At 45.8% G+C, this 22474-nt stretch overlaps 1 protein-coding gene across 1 annotated transcript in view; it reads right to left on the bottom strand.

Annotated features, from left to right (window-relative positions):
* Positions 1 to 22474, bottom strand: part of NTN4 (netrin 4) — a 48238-nt gene that overhangs the window by 12128 nt on the left and 13636 nt on the right. Inside the window, exons 3-5 of the mRNA XM_071764921.1 lie at positions 15030 to 15317; positions 4538 to 4664; positions 3416 to 3604 (exon numbers count right to left, since the gene is read on the bottom strand). Of these exons, the coding sequence (XP_071621022.1) occupies positions 3416 to 3604; positions 4538 to 4664; positions 15030 to 15317 (604 nt within the window). The remainder of the gene's footprint in view (positions 1 to 3415; positions 3605 to 4537; positions 4665 to 15029; positions 15318 to 22474) is intronic.

Raw genomic sequence — 22474 nt, 5'->3', positions numbered from 1 at the left:
GCATGTGATTTCCATGCACAGACGAATTAACAGCTGCCTGTCCTGATGCTGCATGCTCTGATTTGGGTTGAAATCCAGTGAGTGGGACTCTAGTGGAGCTGGACTTCTCTGCCCTGGAGTGGGGATACTGTTGTAGTTTCTTCAGCTGCCAGCTAACCGCTGGAAATGCCAAATATTTACACGCAAAACCCTACAGCTGAAAAGCAAAAATAAGCTTGGCAATTATAAAACCTGATTTATTGTCTGCAATTATACTGTAGCTGAGGCTTAGAAATTCATGAGGGACGTAAAGAAAAGGACTGATAGGAACGACGGGGGGAAAGAGTCATCAGATTGCTGTTTTAAGTGGCAGAACGTCTCCTTTTATCAGGTACACACCTAATCCTGAGCAAATATTATATACACTCTTTGCCTACGAGAATATTTAAAGTATCCTTAAAGATTATGGCTTAACAACTCTTTATTTACTTTGACATTGGTATTTTTAAATTTGCAATTCTATCCCATTGAGCAATAAGAATGCCTTGAGCCAGAAGCAAGAAGGCAACTTCGTGGCCTTCCCAGAATGAATAACAGGGCACCACACACATCCCTTGTTCCTGCAGACCATGGCATGGTCCTTGGAAATGTACCAGGCATAGGATTTAACTGGTCTTCCACAATTTTATTTAATAGTCACTAGGTACTTGCTACAGCCCTGCTGTAGCTACCATGCTCCTCCATAAGATGCTGGGTCCCCAGGTGCAGGGAGCAGCTCCAGTAGCAGAAGACCAGAAGGGAAATGGTGAAGGAGGCTCATTTGTGAGGAGAACATTTGTGAGTGTTTGAACAGCCCAGAGAGAAACCATTTGTGTGTTTGTAGCCATAGGGTTTCTGAAAGGAAAGCATTCAGAGAGCCCCTGCATTTTTTTTGGAACCTGGTTTATTCCAGGGAATGTTGTCTCCCTGACACACTTGAGTACTTCAAGCTATGTAGTTCATAAATACAAAAAAACCAACCAAACAAACAAAAACCCACAAAAAACAAAAAAACCAAATAACTACAAAAACCAAACAAGCAAACAAAAAAAGTAATGCAGAAGGTAAATAAATATAGACTTTTTCTCACTGTACACAAGGCTATCTTACAGTTGTGAAATATATGTTACCTGTGGCCATTAAATACCAGAGTTCATGAATACGTAACGGTCCATAAAGAGTCTAGATTATTGCATTAAGGAGTAACAGAAACAAATTTATAGTCTTTGTTTCAGGAACACTTTTTTTTTGAAAAATAATGTGGGAAGTGGAATGCCACAGGCCAGTGATTAAGAGATAAATGCAGAAAGCTGAGAGGACTGAGGACTAGCATCCATCAACAAAATGCCCAATAGCCATCTCATCTCCACAACTTCCTCCTACCCAGAAGGGCTGGGAGAAAATTTTTAACCAAGTCTTCTGGGATTTGGCTAACATATTGATTAATGATGGATATAATGACTGACTTCATTTGCACTGGTCTAACTTGCATTCAGGCACACACACACAGTTTTGGCAGCCTTCCCTTCATGCTGTGGCTGTTTTGCAGTGGTAGGTCCTCAGACCTTTGTTTCATCTGGTTTTGCAAGGAACAAGGTTCCATGCTGGCCAGCCCAGGAGGTGCCATTTGACTTCTTCTTGGACCCTCCAAAAATCCACAGGATTCGGACTGAGTGTTTTGGCACCAGCAAAACCTTACAGGGGGACCCTTGTAAAACTCCATCTTCTTGATGGGCTGCATGAGATATCACAGGAGACAGTGGCCACTCCGACCACCTCCAAGGTGAAGGGTGTTATTTTCAGGTGTTCAGAAGACTGTGCTCAAACAAGCTTGAATTGACTTCAATGGCCTCAGAAAAGTGCATGCTCTTCCCTAATGGGACCTGACATGTAAAGAACATCAGGAATTACAATCCTAGTGAAGGTAGCACAGCTCCAGGAGAAGCATATTTTGGAGCTTGAGGGTCCCATGCAGAATTTATTTCAGTCTTTCATCTTGTATTATTTAATAGGAATCAATTAATCAAACTGGGTTTTTCGTTATCAGAAAAGCTGAATTCATGAGTTAGGAAAAAACCCTCAAGCCCCTGATTTGGGTTTAACTGCAAGATTTAAACTTGTTTTTTTGTTTGTTTGGTTTTTTTTACTCATGAGACTCCAAAACAAAAGTTCATTGCCTAAGTTCCAGCAACAATTATGGAGTGAAAGTTCCTGATGTTTCAGAGGAGACTTGGAACTTCAATGTACACTGGAAGGTAAAGGAACTTAAAAAATTCATTAAATTCACTGTTTAAAAAACCAAATTTGTGTACACACTACAGCAGTGAAATAATTATTTACACTAGTAATGGAGAAATGTGGTCAATTATGTTTTCATAAAGAGAATTAGGGTTGTAAAACAGGCAGTTCAGATGTTACTGCTCCTCCTTGCAACGAGTGAAAGGTGGAGAGGAGAAGGAATTCTGTAGCAGGCTGGTAGGGCTGCCAGGAGTCTCTCAAGGATGATGCACAGTGAGGGAGCAGGACAAAAGCAGCTGTTCCCCACCTGACCCCACAGAAGAAAGTCAAACTGCACACTGTTACAGACTGGGGTGATCCCCAACCCAGAAGTGATTCTCTTCCTTTGGAAGAGACACAGTTAGGGTGTCAGATTTTTTCTGCCACCCATGAAGATCCTCCTCTGTATTTGGGTCAGTGAGGAGAAATCTGGTGAACCTGGTGGGTGGCTGTGGGCGTAGAGCAGAGAACATTCCTGCACCCTATATTTATCTGACCAGTGTAATGTGCTCAGCTGAATCCGGAGTCCCCCCTGGTGAGTCACTATCCTCACAGTGGTCCCTAGGGAGCAGGGCTTTTGGATCGCTGGTTTTGCTTGGGAAATATTTAACTTCATGTATAGCTGAGTCACCGCCTTTGGCCTGGCCTCCTTGGTGTCCCATCTTCTCAAATATCACTTAATTCGTGTTCCTGTCTCACCCTCATCCCCACCTGCTGCTGCTGTGAACCTGCAGTGGGGGGTGATGCTATTTATCAGCTGCACCCCCGTTGGCTCAGGCGCCCCGCTTCTGAGGTTGCCCTGAGGTAATCACCAAACAAGGAGAACATGCAAACATGATGCAGCTTTTGCTCTCCAAAAATAGCAGGAGAAAGCCGATTTATCATCTCTGTTACCCTGCCCCTAAGCTACAGGGATCCTTGGGATATATTTGTCAACAGCTTTTGCTCTGCAAACCACAACATTGCTTTTTATGAACAGAATCAAAAGGGGAATTCAAAGAGCTCCCCGTCCTTCACTGAAGCAAGAAGACTGCTCCAACGAGGGGCAGAAAGATTGCACCTTTCCTTCGACACTATCCCACTTGAGATGCATTTTACTAGTAAAAGGTGACTGACTTACGTTTGCAGGCATCTGGAGCAGAGAAGGGCTTCCTGAGGTCCCGGTAGAAGCCCGGCTTGCAGCGCTGGCAGTGCTGCCCCTCTGTGTTGTGCTGGCAGTTGTCACAGACGCCACCGCTGCGATTGCCTGATGCCAGCCATGCATCCATGTCAAAATGACAAGTGTCAGCATGCCCATTACACTTGCACGCTGAGATGAAGCCAAAGGAAACAGAAAGACTCATTAAGGCAGTGAAAGGTGTTGATTTACAGATAGGAGACACAAAAACCCCGACCACGTTTTGGAATGGGAGACCTGACCTATGACACCGTTATCCATTCAAATGCATGAAGTGTCCATCACATCAGCTTCTAGAGGTGGTATTTAAGAAAAAAATAATTTACCTTTTTTACTTCCAATATGAGTTCCCCAGTGCTAGGACAGCAATGGTGCAGGGAGACCTCTCACACTGACTAGTTCTGCTGGAGCAGGATCCTTCCTTCCCTGCTTTAGAACTCAGCAGTGCCCAGTACAGCATCTGCCACATGGGTGCTGTCAGGATGCTCCTTGCATCTGACAGAGGGCAAAGACAGGTGGTGAGGAGGTGCATGAGAGAGGGCAAGCATCCCCCTTTCCTGTGCTGGCAGTGGAGGAAGTCTGGATGCCCACATCCCTGAAGTCAGGGCCAAGTGAGATCTATTCCAAACCCTGCTCATCAAATGCTGCTCGTGGAAACAGGGATTCACTGCCCTTCTCTTATCCATACTGCAGTGAATATGACTGCAGCCCACACAGGCAGGCTGATGCTACTTTAAATGTTGATAGCATCGTAGCCTCAGCAGGATGGCACACAGCATGCCTGCAAACCTTCATGGGCTGCTGCAGTTAATTCTCAGCTCCCTTCTGGCTGGACTGCTGCTGCTACTGAAACAGGTTGCCCCATGACCTCTGCAGTCCCATGCAGCCTGCAGTCATCCAGAGCATCCCTCCCTGGCACTGCAGAAGTAATCCTCAAACATCCACAGTACCTGTCCACCACCCCAGTATCTTCTGCTCATGGGAATAAAGGAGAAAAGCACATAAGGAGGCAGCTTTTCACTCCAGCAGAGGCTCTGGAGACACTGTTCCTGGCTGGATACTTACACTGACACTCTCTGGGGGCTCCAGTTTTGCCATCAGCAGCCTGCCAAGGCTGGTCATTGTAGAGTGGGGCACATTGCTGGCAGTGGGACCCTGCTGTGTTGTGCTTGCACATGCATTTCCCATGGACCTAGTAGGGCAAAGAGAGCAAGGATTACCCACAGCAAAGCCAAAGACTCTCCAGCTTTGCCTGTGTACAGGAGATACTGCTCCAGCATGATGCTGTTATGTAGACCAGAAAGAGGGCTAGCATGATGTCTGCCTTGATGTCCAGTTCAATCAAAGGCAAATATTCTATTCTGCAGTTACCCTTTCAATCAAATTAATCTTTGTGGATCAGCGGGTCATGGTATTGTGTAATCATATTTTTTTTTAATATATCTGAAAGGACCTTTAGCATAGAGTTCCCAGCTGCAGACTGAATTTCTTGGAGAGACTGAAAAAAGCCAAATTCAAAGCAACCTTGGGGAAAAACTGTAAAACCTTTTTCTTTTTCTTCCTCTCAAACACAAATACACCCTTGCCACAATGCAGCAGTAGCACCCACAATCTCAGCACCCAGTTCTGTGTGGCCAGCTGTCACGAACATGAGTATGAGAAAAAGAAATTCAAGCCCCTGAAACATATCTACTCATGCTAAGCAGAATTTTTGCCCACAAGGGAAGAACCAAGGATACCACAAGGGCCATGAGTTACTATAATCAGATACCTTAATGACAGATAGATAATTTAATAGCCTAGTGCAATGGGATAATTAGAGATGAAAAGCCAGAGTAGCACACTCGGTGCCAACTGCCCTGTCAGCTGCTAGCATTACTCACACTGTTGGCAAATGCAAAGAAAACAGGACGTAGCCAGAGGGCAAGAGCAGCCCCACAGCCCCTGGATGAAATGAAATCAAGCTATGGCTGCACCAGGAAGGCTGAAGGCCCTTGCCTTTCCTGTGGAATGTGGTGGCCTATTATATCTATTTCAGTGGCTGCCTTGTGCTTTCAGCTTTACTCTGCTCAACATCTTAACTTTCAAGTGGAATTTTACTAAGATCATTTTGGCTGCAAGTCTCTCCATATGTCTGATGCATGGCCAAGCTGAAGGCACAATCAGCACCCTGTGTTTCCTGAAACATCATCTGAGTGGTGCCTCACCACCCTGCTACCCATTCCTCCGCCAGTCACGGGGAAAGTGATGGGGAAAGGAAGGCAATGAAACTGAATGTGGTTCAGCTTCTCCTGCTGCTCAGTAATGAGACAGAGACCTCAGCCTGTCCTGCCAGAGTGGCCCCATGCTCATCCCACAGGTTGGCCACCAACCAAATGGAGCTGGGGAGCTGCACCAGCCACCAGGTGCTTTGGGGACTGGGAGTGACAGAGGGGGCTTGGGGGAGCTGGTGATCTGCCTGGACCTTGGGCACAGCTTTAGCTGCTACTGGAAAATGTCACCTTCCACTCTGTTTAACCTGTGGTTTTACAAGTGTGCTGTTCCTAACTGTATGGTTTGCTGCTGAGATTTACCACAAAAAGGGTTCCTGTGAAAAACCCAACCAGTAAACAAAACAGAAGAGGACCTTGAGCACGTTGTAAACAGCTCCTGCTTGTTACCTAGGTGCACACATACATACTGCACACACTCCTGGCTAATGAGGACCTTCTGATTTTTATTTTTTTTCTTATGAATAGATGTCAGATGCTGTTCCACAGGGCTCAGATGTAACAGGTACAGGTAAAACTTCAAAATAGACCTTGAAGGTCCTTAAAAGACTTTTCAGCAACCACACAAATAACAAAATATTTCAAAAACTCTTCAAGTGATCCTTTCCTGCCTTACTAAAATGTCTGGATCGTGAAAGCAGGAATAAGCAAAATACAGCAACTGGGCTATGTAAGCAATGGACAGATACAGATGGAGTCAGACAGAATGTGTAAGCATCTAAGCTAAAGCATAAATACAGAGATAACATCGCTTTCTGTGCTATTTTGAACTCATTGCAGACAGCAGTTGGTCTCACCATAGATACTACTTAGTCTATCTGGATTATTGTATTGAAATATGCTTAAATTTGTGCTAATATTTGAAAAGAATGAGAAGCAAATATAGAAAAGTAGCAAACCAAATTTGCAGAGGGAATATTTAATCCTCAAAGTGTGTCTTGTGTTTGCATATTTTCGTTTTTGCTACCACCTGCAAAATGTTCTTCAAACTCTCAGGTGCCTCACTTTCCTAAATCAACACTGCAGTGAAATTTCTCTTCTATATTTTTTAGGCAAAGTCCACACACAAACCAGTGTTACAGAACTACTTCACACACGTTTAAAAGCACCCACCTGCATAGAAACAGAAACTGGTTAAATTTGCATTAGTCATGTGGTCATCTTCTGGTGATTTTGATAGAGCCCTAACTTTCATGCCACTTTTGGTATGGGTTTCTTGCAAGTCCTTTGGCCATTGAGCCATTAGTGGTAAACAGGTTGTAGGAACATGAGCCACATTTGTGGCCAGAGAAATCCTTCAGCTTGTTCCTGATCAGACTGTCCCAGGTCTCTGGGTAGAGGAATCCACCAGACCTGGGATGTGCATGACCAGGAGGGGAAGGCAACCTGGGGGAGGCAGAGGGTGCTGTGGTCAATGCCAGGTGATCCCTTGGTGCGTTGGAGATCATTATGCCAAAGAAAGAAGGACACGGGAGAAGACTTGCAAATGTGGGTATGTCTCAGACACAGGGACACTTGGGATTACTGAGGGGTTGTGTTCTCCCCCTGCCTGTGCCCACAGCCTGCAGCCTCACCCCTCAAATTCAGTTCTCCCTTGCCAAAGCCACACAAAGAATCACTGGGGATTCAATCAATCACCCAGCAGCTGCTCAGCCTTAATAATATACGAGTGTGAAACTCAGCAGCACCTAAGAAACCCTCAAAGGATTAAGCATCCCAAAACACCAGCAGAGAGCGAGGCAAAACACCCCGCTGAGGAGCATTCATGGCCCAAGGAGTAAGAGCCTGCATTTTCTGAAAGCCCAAGCACTGTATAATAGAGCATTCTGTATTGCCAGAATAGAGGGAGCTGGGTGAAAATAAACCATAAGAGGACGGATATCCCAAGAGCCTGATGTGGCACGCAGAGCTAATAAGTAAACCAGTGAATAGCTGTGTGCCAACTTCTTAATCTGCATGCGAACACTAAAGAAGGCCTTTTTTTTTTCAACTTAATAATAAAAAAGAAGTCCGTGGTGGGGTGTTTCATCCTGCTTCAGCAATAGCAGGTTTGTGAGAAGCACTTTTTGGTGAGAAGCACTGCAAAAAAGCCAGATTTGGAGATGGTGCAAATCAAGTCAGTAGGTGTTTAGAGAGTTCCCAAGGCAGACCAGGGTATGATGTTCCTTATGTATTCATTGCTTGTACAGCTATGATTTCTCTGGGGGAAAGGAAATGAATGTCTGACTGAAAATCTTTAAAATATAACAGAATGGTACCATTCTGACTTTTGCATAATAGCAAGCACACAGATGTCTGTGGGTGCAGACTCTCCAGCTGACTTGGCAAGGCTGGAAACCTGCTCCTGGGGCCAGTGGTGACCACTCAGCAGGTGCTGTTGTAGCCCGGGTCAGAAGGAGCCACATACTCCCTGTCCTAATAGTAAGGGACCTATTTCACAGTCTCCTTTCCTCCAAGGTTTATGATAACCACATGCCATCATCTTCATTACATGCTCCTTTCCAAGCCCAGATCCCACTGTGGGGCCTGCAACCCTTCTGCTCAGCTTGATGTGGGCTGAGATGGCTGTTCTATAGCCCAGGCTGCCATGAGCACTTTGCAAACTTGTGCACCCCTGCTTGTAGCAGAATTGGGGACTCGTAATCTCAGCAGGACCCATGTCTGGGTGAACATCCATGAGGGCAAAGGATATGGTGGCCCAGCTGGCCCTATAGGATGCAGCCACCTGGCTCCGGTTTTTGGGGGCAAGCTTTGTAGAAAGGCAAGCTGGTTTTCAGATTCCCATGGTGCCAAGCCTTAACAGTGGAGCAACTCCCCCAAAAAACTCTACCTTTGAGAGGACCTCCCTGGTCTTGTGGTGGCCCTGACTCCTGTGGGCCTGGCAGAGATCTGCCAATGAACAAGCTAAAAGTTAAACGCCCAGGGTCAACTTAGCGAGGGGAGAGAAACAAGCTCTTCAGTAACTTGTTTCTCCATGTGGCTGTTTACTTAATACCCTTTTCCCCTATTCCTTTTTTTCCAGAAATTTAATGAAAGTGTTAAATACTTGCCTCAGGCTGATGTATTTATTCTCTTTCAATAGCATTATAATGATTACCAACTTGACCAGATCTGCTTGAAACATCTCTCCATACTAGCTTTATCCCATTGAAGAAAATCTCTTTTTTCATCTACATAATTCCAACACAACAGAAAAGATTTTTATGCACCAGAAACAACAAAAGGAGTGAGTATCAGCAAGCCCTTTCTTGCAGTCCTTAAACAGACAGGTATTTTTTTTAGTAAAAAAAAAAAAAAAAAAGGTAGTTTGACAGCTGAAACAGGACAAGAAGAAGGGATAATAGAAGGAAAACTGAAACGACAGCAGGTGAAAAACACTCAACAGTCTGGCTACACTGGGCAAATTTATGCCTGTAAGAGTTGTAGGAAGGCCCGATGCAAGAGCAAAATACCCTATAAATTTCCCATCAGGATGGAGAGCAGCTAGAAGCTGTGGCTGAGAAACCAGCCCAGCAGTTCTGCTGAGACCCAAGGTAGGGCAGGGAAACGATGCACCCGGCCTCAAGGATTTCTCCAGCATCTTGGCACCTTTGTGAATGTGACCCCTACGCATCGGCAAGGGAAAAAGCACATTTTTTCCTCCCTATTCATCCACCTCAATTTACATTTAACCATAAGGCATACCCACTGGGGTCATTCTGGAGCATCACTAAGTACACAACACAGTCCCCAGTGTGTTTCACCTCTTTAAGCCTTCACACGGCTCTCGACTCATTTAAGCAGCAAATCCTCCTCGTACCATTTTTCATTTTGTCATGGGGTCTTTACATCCCAGTCCACTTTCACACTGTTTCCCTGCTTAGCTCTGCAGCCCCTGTCACAGTGTCAGTCATTAGGGGGCACAATGCAAACAGTGTTAGAAAAGTTGACTTCTGCAAGATAAATGAGCGACTGACTTCTCTATACAAAGACAGTTGCTAGGGCATGCTTCCTTCCAGAGCCTTTTGTTGCTGAATTATAACCTTTCACTGCTTCCTTTCACACTGCAAATATGTGTGTTTGTGGGTTGGTTTTCTATTTATTTTATTTTCTTTTTCTTTAGTCGAATCCTATAAAATATTTTTCCCCACACTTGCAATGTTCCAAAATGTTGAGCATTGATAAAGAAATGCTGCTTTCAGGGAAAAAATCTTTCAGTCACCTGTTATAAATTTATTTATCTTGCAAGAACTCACCCACATGTATAGAGTCCAACACAAATGCACACTAAATCGATGTTGCAAAGACCTGATAGCATAAATAGGCTAAATAGCTGGGAGGGGCAATTGCTTTTAATAGTTTCTTTTTGGCAACTGCTAAAATTGTATTTTATATTGTAAAATTGTATTTTCTCTCTCTCTTTTTTTTTTTTTTTTTTAATTTTAATGGAAAATAGGCATGATATCAGCCTAAAGGAAGATAATAGCATTCATGCTGAGTCTCTAATGATGGATTTTAAACTGTTGCACTTGAGCCACTGTTCCAATTTTAGAACCAGAGTCTACTGGCTGCTGTCAGCATGCAGGGAGGTATTCTTTCCCAAACCACCAGACAACCAAATTTATGCATGAGAAAATTCTCATATCCTATCTTGTTCTTGTGAAAGAACACAAAGCTTGTTGTCCAGGCTGTGGGGGCTGTCTGGTGTTCTTTTTTTAATTCCTTGTACAATAGGCTTCTGTCAGTGGCACTGGAAAAGACCTTCAGCATCTTTTGATGTCAATGGCATGATAACAATGTGTAACAGTCACCAGGTTGACCACATGGGAAAGGGAAGGAATATTCACCCTGCCCAACTATACAGAAGTGCTTTAGCATGGTAGTTCAGCCTACCCTAGATCCCAACCATAGTGTTTCCCCTCTATCCCAGGGAGATGGGAAGGAGCCCAGGGAGATCAGCTGGATAACTTGGGTACAGCCACTGCATGCCTCAAATGAGGTGAGGTATCTCTGGTGCTTGGTGCCTCTCAGGCAGCTGCCAGAAATAAAGTTCAGATGCATTCACTGATCAAGTTCCTGAACTGGTTTGTCTGTTTGGCCTAGAAAATAAAGTGCAGTTCTTGGAAAAGTCCTTGATTTACACTAACACAGCAACCTGGACTGTTAAAGAAGTGTGCAAGTGTAATGGCAGCAGTACCATTTCAGTACAGCAGCAGCCTCACACCACATGGCTTCCTGGGCACTTCTCAAGTCTGTTGAAGCTTCTTCCTGCACAGATTCTAATTTCTAGTTTTTCTTCAGAGCACAGATAGCTGCTGTATTGCATTATTATATCTATCACTGAGGGAAAAAGAGAACAAAAGGAAGGATAAAACCAGACCACTTTGTTCTGACTCTGTTCACTGGAGGTGAAAGATGTGCAGACAGGGCTGTACTAGTGGGAGTGCAGGAGAAGAGAGGAAGGAGAGAGCTGGAAACATCAGATAGCTGATAACGCTGGATTATCAATGAGATAATGAAGTCACCAGCTGAAAACGGGATCTCAGCTCACAGAGGTTAAGGAAGGAGCCTCAGCAAGGATACATCCCTCTAACACAGGCAATACAGGCCAACCATAAAAACCACTTCTCTGTTGAGGGACTTTGCAGTGAGGGAGAAGGATGAACTTTTGCCCTCACCTTGAGACAGAACTACACATCCCAGGTGATATAATCTCTGGGCTTGCTTTCACTATTTTGGAGTCCTAAATCACAAGATTCTACCTATCCCTAGGCCAATCTCCTCTTTTACAACTCTTGCACCAGTGGAAAGCAGGCCATGAGTACACTACATGTGGTAAGGAGCCAAGCACACACTGCAATAGCTCTGTGCACAGAGGTACTGGCAAGGGGTGAGAAACTTCTATGCCACACATCAGCTGAAGAAAGTGTCTTATGGCCACTGAAGATCAGCAGGATTCTCCTGTGTCTATGAATCTGTTTCTCAATTCACAGGACTGCTTAGCCATGTAATTCAGGCCACAAACTGATCTGATTGCTTTGCAGGGTAGTGTGTGAAGTGTGTTTGTCCATGCAAAACTTTTCCTGGTCATGCATTGGGCTGTTGCTGGTGAGATTTGGGCAGTGACCCTTTGAATAAATAAGGGAGGAGAGGAGAAGAGAAGGAAAAGCTTCTGTGTCACCCTGGCAGCTGTCTGTTGCACACAAGTGTATAACAAGTATAACAATATGGTCAGGATACTATACACATGGAGCAGCCCTTGCCATCATTGGAAGGCATATAAGTCCTCCCTGCAGGCTTCACCTGCAGCTCATGGAGAGATAATCTCCCCCAGAGCCAGAGACCTACCTGGATATTCAGAGTACACCTAAGGGTTGACATGGCATTTCTAATGCTCAAACAAACCCCGAGCTTTTCTACATAAATTCTTTTCTCCTTTAGCAGAAAGGGTGGCCTGGGTAATCAATGGCAAGTGTTGCTCTGTGGTATCCACACAGTGACTGCTTCTGCTGGGGTGGAAGCAGCCTCTCATTGCCCATGGAGAAACCCCATTCCAACACCCTGAGGATGTCCCCTGTCAGTATTCTCTCTTGGCTGAGCTGGACTTCCAGCCTCCCTTCAGCCACTCAGGATATTTTTTCTTCAAAACAGCCAGATTGCCAGCACATGATGGCCCAATCCTTCAGAAAAAAATGCATATGATAAAAGGAATCTTGCAGCAGCAAGCTGGGCCAATGTCCAGAGTCAAGTGGAGCATTCTGGCCCCCAGGGACAAGTCCCTGCACCAAGCCTGCCCAAGTGGCAGCCAGCAGCATCCCCTTACAGCTTTGACAGATCCTCTTTGGATGAGACTGTTGAAATGCTGCTGGTCACTTTGCAAGATCTTCTCGAGACCTGGCAGCTACACCCAGTGCTGAGAGGATGCCCCAGCTTACTGCCCAGAGCAGCCCAAGAGAAAAACAAATATATCACATTTGGGCCTATCCCTGGCCCAGAAGGGACTGAAACTAAATCTGCAGTTAGGATTTTGCCTTTGGGCCAAGACCAAGCAGGAGGTTAAAAAATATGCAGGTACTTCTTTCGGGAAAGTTTTTTGTTTCATTTAAAGGGTCTTACATTTGCTTAAATTTTGATGTTAGCTTTCTACCATAGTGAATATTCTTCAGGAGTGCTCTGATCTAAGCAAGCATAAAAACTGAGCTAGATTTTATAATCATACTGGTAAATGGTAATGTGTCTCCCAGCTTTTGCTGGCCTCAGTTTCACAGTGAAGGTTCTGCTAAAACCCTGTATAGATACAGCTACCTAAAAATAAGATTGAAGTCCGCATCTCACACATGAATGACTGTAATTCTTCAGAATTACCTTTCAATGTGACTTTTTCAGGTGAAATACACAAAAACACTCCCTCTCTGAAATCCTACTCTCTTTTCAGAAGTTTCTGTGACTTCTCTCAGCTAAGCAGCCACAGACCCTGCAACCTTCTGTCCCTTTTATGCTCATTCACACAGGGATCTTGCTATGATCTTGGACATTATCCTCTTTTCCCATCTTGAAGGGACACACTGGTAAGCCCCACCCCGGTTTTTATAGTCTTTATATTTTTATATGGTATGCACAAATTGGCTGCCACTGTAGTTCCCAAATTGCTGCAGCCCTGTGCCAGGCAAGAGCCTGGCACGGTCTGGGTGCAGCTCCAGCTGCCCTGGTCCTGTGATGGAAAAGGTGGTACTGGGAGAAGAAACTTCATCTTACTCCCTGATGGTCCCTGAAAACCATGGGGCTCTGTTGCCCCTACCTCAGCACATTCCTTATGGGACATGTGGAATAAGCTGCATGGTACAGTAAAATGAGTCAGCCTCACTGAAGAACGTCACCTTTGGGACTCCTGCCACATACATATTTATAACCAGAGTTGAATTTCCAGTCCCCCTGGGGCCGACACAGGAGCTTGTTGCTATTTCTTGCTTTGGTTTTCAGTTGGATTTTGGCACTTGATTCCTTCCCACAGCACCACCTGTTACCTGCACACTATGGTTTCCATAGGCTATATCTGTACCGGAAGCGTCTTTGGCTGCAGGCGCTGTTGCAGCTCCCAGTGGTGCTCTGGGGCACACTCCTGTGCCATTCTATCCCACCAAAACAATCCTGAGGAAACAGCTCCTTGCAAAGACTTTTGCTCAGGGAACATCTGTGGCAAGCGGAGCAGTGCTACTTGTTCTACAAGTGCTACAGTGCTGTTGCCTGATCAATCACAGTGGTGCACACCTTCAAACCGGTGTGTATTCAAAGATGTTGCAAGACTGATCTATTAGCAGGGAAACATGCTGTCTGCTTCATGTCAGAGACCATAATTTAAGTGAAATGAAAGTTCCCCAAAGAGCTGGACAGATGCCAGACCTCCTTACCTTATGGGTTTTTTTGTGTTCTTCCCCTTTCTAGCATTATTCAGCACAGTATGTTTGACTCTCAGGGCTTTCCCTGCTGCACCTCTGCCAAGAAATCCAGGACTTTCAAAGTGAGACAAAATGGGACTTGAAAGGACAAGATGTACTGGGGGCATGAGTGTCCCTGGGCTGGCAGGGCACAGGCATGCCATGAGGCAGGTCTCAGATGAATTTGCTACTACTGTGCCCATCACCTTCCCAACCAAGAGGCTGGTGGCTCTCACTTCTTTAGGACATTGGGGGACTGAGGTTTAGGTCTTGGTAGGTCCCAGAGGATTTGAGGTCAGAGCTCTTGTGATGTGAGTCCCCTTGAAACTGGAGGACAGGGGTTTTATTTGGAGAAGGGTACTGCAAAGTGCAATAGAAGGCCTGGGAGTGGGAGCCAAAACCCACCTCTTTGGCCCCTCAGTTCAGGACCCAACACAATACCTGGGGATCCTCCAGAGGCAATTTCAATCCCAAATCTCCAGCACCTCTGGAGAATCTCTCCTTTGTCATCAAAGTGCACTGAATTTATTATCCTTTAGATATTGGGTTATCGCAAGTTAGTGTCCGAGGGAAGAAAAGAGTCATCAATTTTAATCTTTTTAACAACCCACCTGAAAAAAATAATCTACTGTGGAACACCCTGGGAGGATTAGAGTCCTGGTGGACCCCACACCAATGCACAAGGGAAGCCCAGTGCTTCAGCCTGACACGAAGACCATCTCCTTTGTAAAGACCGCTTTTGCTCACTGTGCTTCAAGAGCATCACATGTTAAATACCACATACTTGGGCCTAAACCATAGTTTATACCACCCTTACTACTTTTAAAACTCTGCTTTCCTGCGGTGCAGACATTTTTGGGCCCGGGTACATACCACGTGGAAAACACCAGCCGCCTTGACAGGCTTGAATCCGGCAACGGGGAGGCAGTGGTCAGCGTGGCCATTGCAGAAGCAGCTGCCCTTCACGATGAAGTCATAAATGGCATAGTGCAGGGCTGGTGGGGGCTGCAGGGGCTGCTGGGCTGGGCTGGGCAGGAGGCAGGGGCACCCTTGCCGCTCCAGCAGCCGCACCCGCAGGTTGGTGATCTTCAGCTGCGCTTGGGCTTCCGCGCTGTAGGGGTCCTCTGCGGTGTAGGGTGGTGACAGGGCTCGGTATATCACCTGGGCAGAGAAACACAGCAAGGGGAGCAGAAAGGAGGGTGTTAGCCAGCTCTCTCTGTGGGTGGGATGGCAATGGGAGCATCCTCTGGGAGCACACACCAGATTTTCATGGTATTCTTCCTCCTCTGCAAGTGGCGGGAGCAGCGAATCCACCTCCACCCCAGTGTGTGTTAAGTGACACCCCTCCCCCCCCCGCCATGATCCCCTATATCCCTTTTCAGATGAAATCCAGACCCTGTGGGTGTCAAGTGACATTTTGCCATAACTTAAAGCAGAGGTTGGTGCCACTAGCACACAGCACAGGGACTGGCAGTCCTGCAGGCAATGCTCAGGTAGGGGATTCTTCATTAACCTTTCACCACTCAGAATGGGTGTATTTTTTAATAAATAAAGCTCAGATTTCCAAGTATGTGGCTCCAATCAGTCCCAGGAGATTAGGTGTGGCCATTAGTGACACCAAGCTAACAGTTGAGAAAAACAAGATAAGAAAGAAAGAGAAGTGGGGGGCTTCTTCTGAAGTTTAAACTAATACATATTAGTTGGTCTTTATTTTAACTTTGGTCTGATTGAACAGGTAAATATTGGCTCAAGATGAAAATTGAGAGCACTAGATAAAAATAACCAGTTTTCTTGAGGAAATTTGTTTTGCAGCTGTTGATCTAGCTCCCTAGAGTGAGCCATCAGAAACAGCATGTATTGCATATAATTACCACTGGAATAAAATGACACAATTTTGACAAATGTATTACTCGCTGGTACATTCAACTTATAGTTGACACTTTCTAAATAGTTAAATAGCTCTTCACTGAACAACCACTGAATGCTTGATGAACCACAGTATTTATAAGCAGCATTCAATAAGTCACTTGAGTGTCTGAGAGTGTGACACAGTCTAATGCCTCAATGCACTGCTCCCAGTAGTGGCTTAAAACCTCCTCAAACCACACTGCTGTCATGCTGTTAAACACCCATGCCACCCAAAATGTTGACCAGACTCCTGTGGACAGCAAGGAAGTGTACAGCAGCAAAGGGTGACCACCATTTGTCAGGAGATGTTACGGAGCACCTGGCAAGAGGCAGCATTCGAGCCTGCCAGCACCCTTTATGGTCATCACAGCCTCCTCTCCCTAAATCTGCTCTTCTGGAAAGATGAGGCTAATATGCTCTGGCTGATGAGGGTTTCCTGTTTATTTCACCAGGATTCATGTCTCCTGGAAAGAGCAACTCGGCAGCTGCCAGCTTGCCTACCCGTGGGCTTTGCCCGCTGGCTGCCACCTCTGCCAGCCCCACCACTGCTGGCACCACTCCTGGCCAGGGCCTGGCTTTTCTCAAGAGCTGCCAGGATCCAGCAGGAGGAAGCTTTATCCTGGCCTGGGAGGAGATTTAGAGCTTGCTTTGGAGCTGAATGGTGGCAGTGTGCTTTTTTTGTGGCTTGTCATCCTGCAAAGCGCCGGCGCTGCCGGTGTCTGGTGAAAGCAGGGATGTGCTGGTGCCAGACATCACGGGCTGCAGCCCCAAGCCACCACACTGCCACCCTGCAAATGCTCCCTCCCGAGGATATTCCAGCATCTTTTGCTGGAAGACTTTGATAAGAGAGAAGGTTAACTGGGAGAAGTGGTCAGAGGGCAAAGCTGGTGAGCAGTACACCCCTTGTGTGGAAGTGTTGAGGTTGATGAGGGATGCTAATGAGTAGTAACGTATTTTAAAAGTGTTGTGATTTTCCCCTCCCTCCCTTTCAGGAACATATGGACTTTTTTCTGCTTTCCTAAAATTAAAATATTAAGCAGATATGAACCAAGCAAACCCAACTATCAGGTCCTGCACCTCTCCCCAGTCAGGTCCTGCACCTCTCCCCAATTTAAATCAATGTCATTCTGATCACATTTACTTGTCAGAGGTTTTGTGAATACAAGATGCTTTCAGATAGGGAAAGCACATTCCTTGGGAAACATCCAAACTGGTGACATTGATTTCCTTTTAGTGAAGATGATACTCTGGACTGGGAATTTTCAGTGAAAACTAGCATTTTGGGCTCCCTGTAATTCCATTATTCATATCTGAGATAATTCTTTGGTTTTTTTTCTTCATTGGTATGAGAGTGAAGAATGAAATGCACAAATGGGAACCATTAATGATAAGATGCAGACTTCCCTCTCCTAATTTTCAGTTTTTCTTTTTTATCTGTCCTTATTTAATACTCGTGACTGATGTTTGTAGTTCCAGCACAGACAATCACAGCAAGGAAATCAATAACCCTGAGTTGACAGAGTTAAATCTTGTCTGTATGGAATTCAGGGGGAGTTATGCTGCTGATTTCAATGGAGTCAGTATTCCTGCTCAGGCTCTAAAACGTTACAAACATTTCTTTTTATGGCTACTTGAAAACCCTGATGCTAAACATGAGCCCTATCAGTAACTTCCAGGGGCTGTGGGCTCCCAGCTGCTCCCTGTGGCTGCCCCGTATGGCTTTGGCTGTGCCCAGCAACTTCAGAGCTGTGCCCTGCAGCAGGGTGAGCCTGGTCTCAGTGCTGCCAAGACAGTAAACAACCCCATCCCTCCATCTCAGACACTGGAAGCTCTGCTTCAAGAAAACACAAACCCGTCATTATAGCATGCAGGATGCCATACAAATACCAATTCTCTGCTCGAGGCTGCATAATAAGGTCAAGGACATGTTTCCCAGCAGGATTTCCCTGTTCAGTTATTAACCTCACTGATTTATCCTAATCTGTCTTGGGTGTCAGCACGTTGCTGGAGCCACACAGACTTCATACAGCTGCTATGTGTCTGCACCCTTCTGCTGCCAGCCTCCCAGCCCCACTTACCATGAACAGGTACAATCTTTCCTGCATTTACCTCTCCTTGGACTTTTCCAGGCAGTTTTCCTACCAATGGGTCTGGCCCAGGGTTGCAGCATCATGTCTACAAATAGACCGTGGTTTGCACATCAAACCTGACTGGGCTTTCACACCTGTGGTTCTGCCAGCAAGCCCCAGCCACTGCAGACAGAGGCCTCCTTAACCAAAAAACTGTTTAGTTTTAATGATGCAGGGGAAGCATGTAGGCAGGAGTGAGATGACAGTTTTGCTGACATGCGTGTGCATCTGACAATGCAGTTTTGCAAGCCCTGGTGACACTGAGCAGAGCTTTGGTTCTGCTGCCTGACAGTCTTGGTTGACATGGGTACATCTTATGTCAGCTTTTTAGTTATTGGGCCAGTTCCTCTGTCAGATGAAACAGGGAATGGCAGTTCCTTTCCCCCTCTCAGAGGAATTGCTGCCTGCAGATTCATCAAGTCTATTTCTCCTCCTATTCCAAAAGTGCTGGAAGAAGCTGTGCACAAGGGACCTGCCAAGGAGCTGTGTTGTGATTACACAAGGGAGATAAATAGATCGATGAGGCTCAGGAGAACATCCTTTTTGATAGATGATGCTGTTCCTGTTTCCACAGAGAGGCCTTTGCCAGCAGAAAGCTCCACCACACGCAGGGTGACAAACTCTCTTGGTGGAGCAATGGTAGCAGAATCTATCCACCCATACCCTGCAAGCCTCATAGGTGACCTCCAACTTTCCATTTAAGTCTGTCTCTGTGTATGTGTTTTACCAACAATATGTCAAACCCCAGCATTACAGTGTTAGGCAGACAGCATGACTTCTCCTGGTTGTCAACACCACTTATGACAGCAGAGGGTGGGAGGCTTGGATCTGTACATCAGCAGCTCTTTAGTGGATGCACTAACTCAAATTTCTTATTTTGTAGAATAAGTAGGAGGTAATCGACTGAAAACCCACAGCACTTCTTTCATAGATGTACCATAATATACTCCATCACAATGGTATTTTCATTCCCAGTGTTGCTGGCTCAGTATAAATCTTACGATATTTGGGATTCTTCTTAAATACAGTGCAGGAACTGAATCTGTATCTCAGCTTTCATTGAAAACTAAATGTCTAGCAATACCTCATATCTGGGCAGCAAATATCAGAAACCAGGAAGCAAATAAAAAGAACCTCTGTCTTTAAAACAAAATATCTTGTATTTGGGATAGTGTTGCTTTCACGTCATGGGACATTATGCTGATGGATCCCATGGCCTATAAATGCACCCTTTGCATGAAGTGACACCAACAGAGGAGTGATTTAAAAGCTGCACAGTGATTTTTTGGTGGGTGAAAAGTCTCTCTACACAGCTAAATAGGAAAAGCAGACTGCAGTCCCTGAGTTAGGGAATGCTACAGCTGTGCCTCAAGAGGGATTCTACCCATGCCAGGTGGGATGCCTGATGGTGGCAGGAGGTAGCCCACTCCATTCCCAGAGGAGTGAGAGCAGAGAATCTGCCCCACAGCACCTTGTACTTGCCATGGAGCAAAAATACCCTGCTCTTTATCCAGACCACTCCAGCTGTCTGTGGTTTGGGCACATCATTACATAGACACCCTTTAACAAATGTGCACAGCAATTCAGTTTCCTTATGGGCTGTCATGAGCAGCTCGTGCTCTGTTGATTACTTCACTTTATTTTGCCTTAGTGGCACAAGAAGCCTTAGCTACTTGCCATTCTGCAGATGCAATAATGTAGCCCTGTATATAAATAAAACAGTGGCCATGAACACAGTGCACTCAAGTAACCACTCGTACCACAATGACCTCGATTTATAAATACATAAAAGTCCCTTTGCAAGAAGTACCCTAGTATGTTTACACTTGAGAGGCAATGAAAGGACATCTTTATATATATCCACAGTGGGAAGGAAAATGCTAATGAACGATGCTGAAAGCAACAAAATAGACTCTGAAGTCAAAGCTGTCTGAGGAAGTCAACAAAACAAATGGAAGATCTGCCAGCAGCAAAGCTTTCTCGATGAGTCACGGGCACATCTTGGACTGCTGGAGCCACCACTCATCACAGCTGTGGGGGCCCAGACCTTTGTCAAGATACAAATGTCCACAGTGATAAAATGGGGCCCTTTGGGTCACAAATGCCCATGACGTTGAAGAGATGCAATTCACAAGAAGTTTCTTCCTCACAGACTTTCTCAAATAGACACAGCCTCCAAACTCACAACCCTTCCCTGGGTCCTGGCACTAGAGGTGCCAGGCTCCAACTCCCAGCTAGGAGCCTGACCTCAGCAAGAGCTTCCCCCCACCAAAAAGGCATCTGATGTCTAGGTAAGTGCTTAAAAGAAAAGTTAAGTTTTGCATCAGGAGTCTGCAGTGTCTCTTGGAATGCAGGCACTAAATAAATGTGTCTAATTGGCCTGCATTATCAGGCCCTGTTAAATCCTCATGTCACTGGAAGCTATCTGGTTTATTTAGGGCCTGAACAACACTCTGAATATGTAGGCAATAAAGGCAGTGGTGGAGTTCTGCCAATGTGTCCAGGACCTCATCCCTTCACCTCCTGAAAAATTTCCCTCCAGCCTGGCACTGCATGAGGTTAGGCACTGCCTGCCAGGCACTGGGGCTAAAGCAAAGGGGAGCCTTCATCCCCCACCTTCCAGACTCAATTTCCAGTTGTGTGCCCAGCATTGCTCCATGTCTGCTGGTGCCCACAGGCCCACAAGCTGAGATGCTCCATGCTGTACCTGCTCTATGGTGTATGCCTTGGCCATCCCCAGACACTGCGTGCCTGCTCCCTGTCCCCAAGTGCCTCCCTCCACAGCCCACCCAGCCCACCCCAGAGCCCAGGCCCTCTCCCACAGGAACCACCCAAAAGTGTCAACTGCTTTCAGCCTTGGATGGTCTTGTTTGGAGAAGCTCAGCTAGGGAGTTTTATCGGACCAGTTAGGTTCTCCTTCTCAGTAGGTGTAAAAGTTAAAAGCAGCTGTTTCTCTTGGTAAGTGTTATGGAAAGCTCACAGGGGGCAATAGGGCTGATTTGTAGAAAAGGGCAGTTTAAAAAATAACAATGACTTGTGTACCCGCTGGGGCTTTTTAGAACACCAACCTGTGGCAGCATCTGAATTCAGCTGTCATCCAAGAAAGTCCATCATCACCAAAAAAGCCTGGTTAGACTTTTCTTTATTTCAGTTGTGAAGGGAGTTGGATATAAAACGAGCAGCAGAAATCCAGTGCCATCCCAGTGCTCCTGCTTTGAAGAGGGTGCACTCCCTCTCCTTCCCACGCCTCTGCTTGGTTACCACTTGGTAGTGCAGAGGAACCTTGGAGCTGAGATTGCTCTGCTCATCTTCCTGCACCTTCCCAGGAATGAGTAATTAGGCTTAATGGAGCCTAACACCCAGTAAGATATGCAAGAAAGAGTGAAGTGAGACTTCTTCCTCTACATGTGAGGATGGCTTGACTTTCAAAGTTTGCTGTGCCAAGCAGAGAGACTCATGCCAAAACAATAAATCCCATTTGGTACCTACAGGAAACAGCAACAATCCCACCTGCCTTGATGCCTTTGGGATCCCCTTTTTACAGCAGAAAGCATCAGGCTCAGGAGCTGCCTGGCTTAACAGGGACTCCTCAGCCCTGCCAGGCTCAAGAACCCCATCTCTCAGATGCATAGTCTAACCACCAGCCCTAGCACCTACAACAACCAACATATTCCCTGCCAATGTACACCCTCTGAGAGACTGATAGTCTGCAGATAGGATTTTCTTGTCTCTTGGTTTCAGCATTTGAGGGCTCAACCCCATGCTAGCATTTTCTCCAGCAGGGTGGTCAACTTCCATCTGACTCTCTCCTCGGCTCTTCCTGGGGAGGAGAACTGTGCTTTCAAAGGAGTGTTTCACTTTGCAAAGCTTTCCCACATTGCTGAGGTTAGTTCTACTGCATGTGACTGTCTATCAGTCCATCCTAAAGCCTTTTGAAAACCAATGGCTAACTTCAAACACATTTGTGTGATGCATCTTAATGGTGCCAAGCTCCTGAAAGATTTATGAAGAAGTCTTGTTCCTTCACAAAATCAAGCCTGGTGGACTCCTCCCCCTGTGAAGGAAGCTGCTAAATCCACAGCACTGGTGCACTCTATTGACAAAACAAACCTATTCCATGTATTACCAAATGAAAGAGCTTTTAAGAGAGAAACCCACGCACATCTCTGTTACGTTCATTGCAATGACCCCAGGCTAAAAAAAGATTTTTTTGCAGATGCTGTAAATAATTCACACGGGGTGAGAAGTTCATCAACCTAAACAGGGCAGGTATCACTGACC

The sequence above is a fragment of the Heliangelus exortis genome, chromosome 1 (genome assembly GCF_036169615.1).
Source record: "Heliangelus exortis chromosome 1, bHelExo1.hap1, whole genome shotgun sequence".
Classification (NCBI taxonomy): Eukaryota; Metazoa; Chordata; class Aves; order Apodiformes; family Trochilidae; genus Heliangelus; species Heliangelus exortis.
Note: the sequence above shows the minus strand (reverse complement) of the source record. Positions and strands in the feature narration are given on the sequence as shown.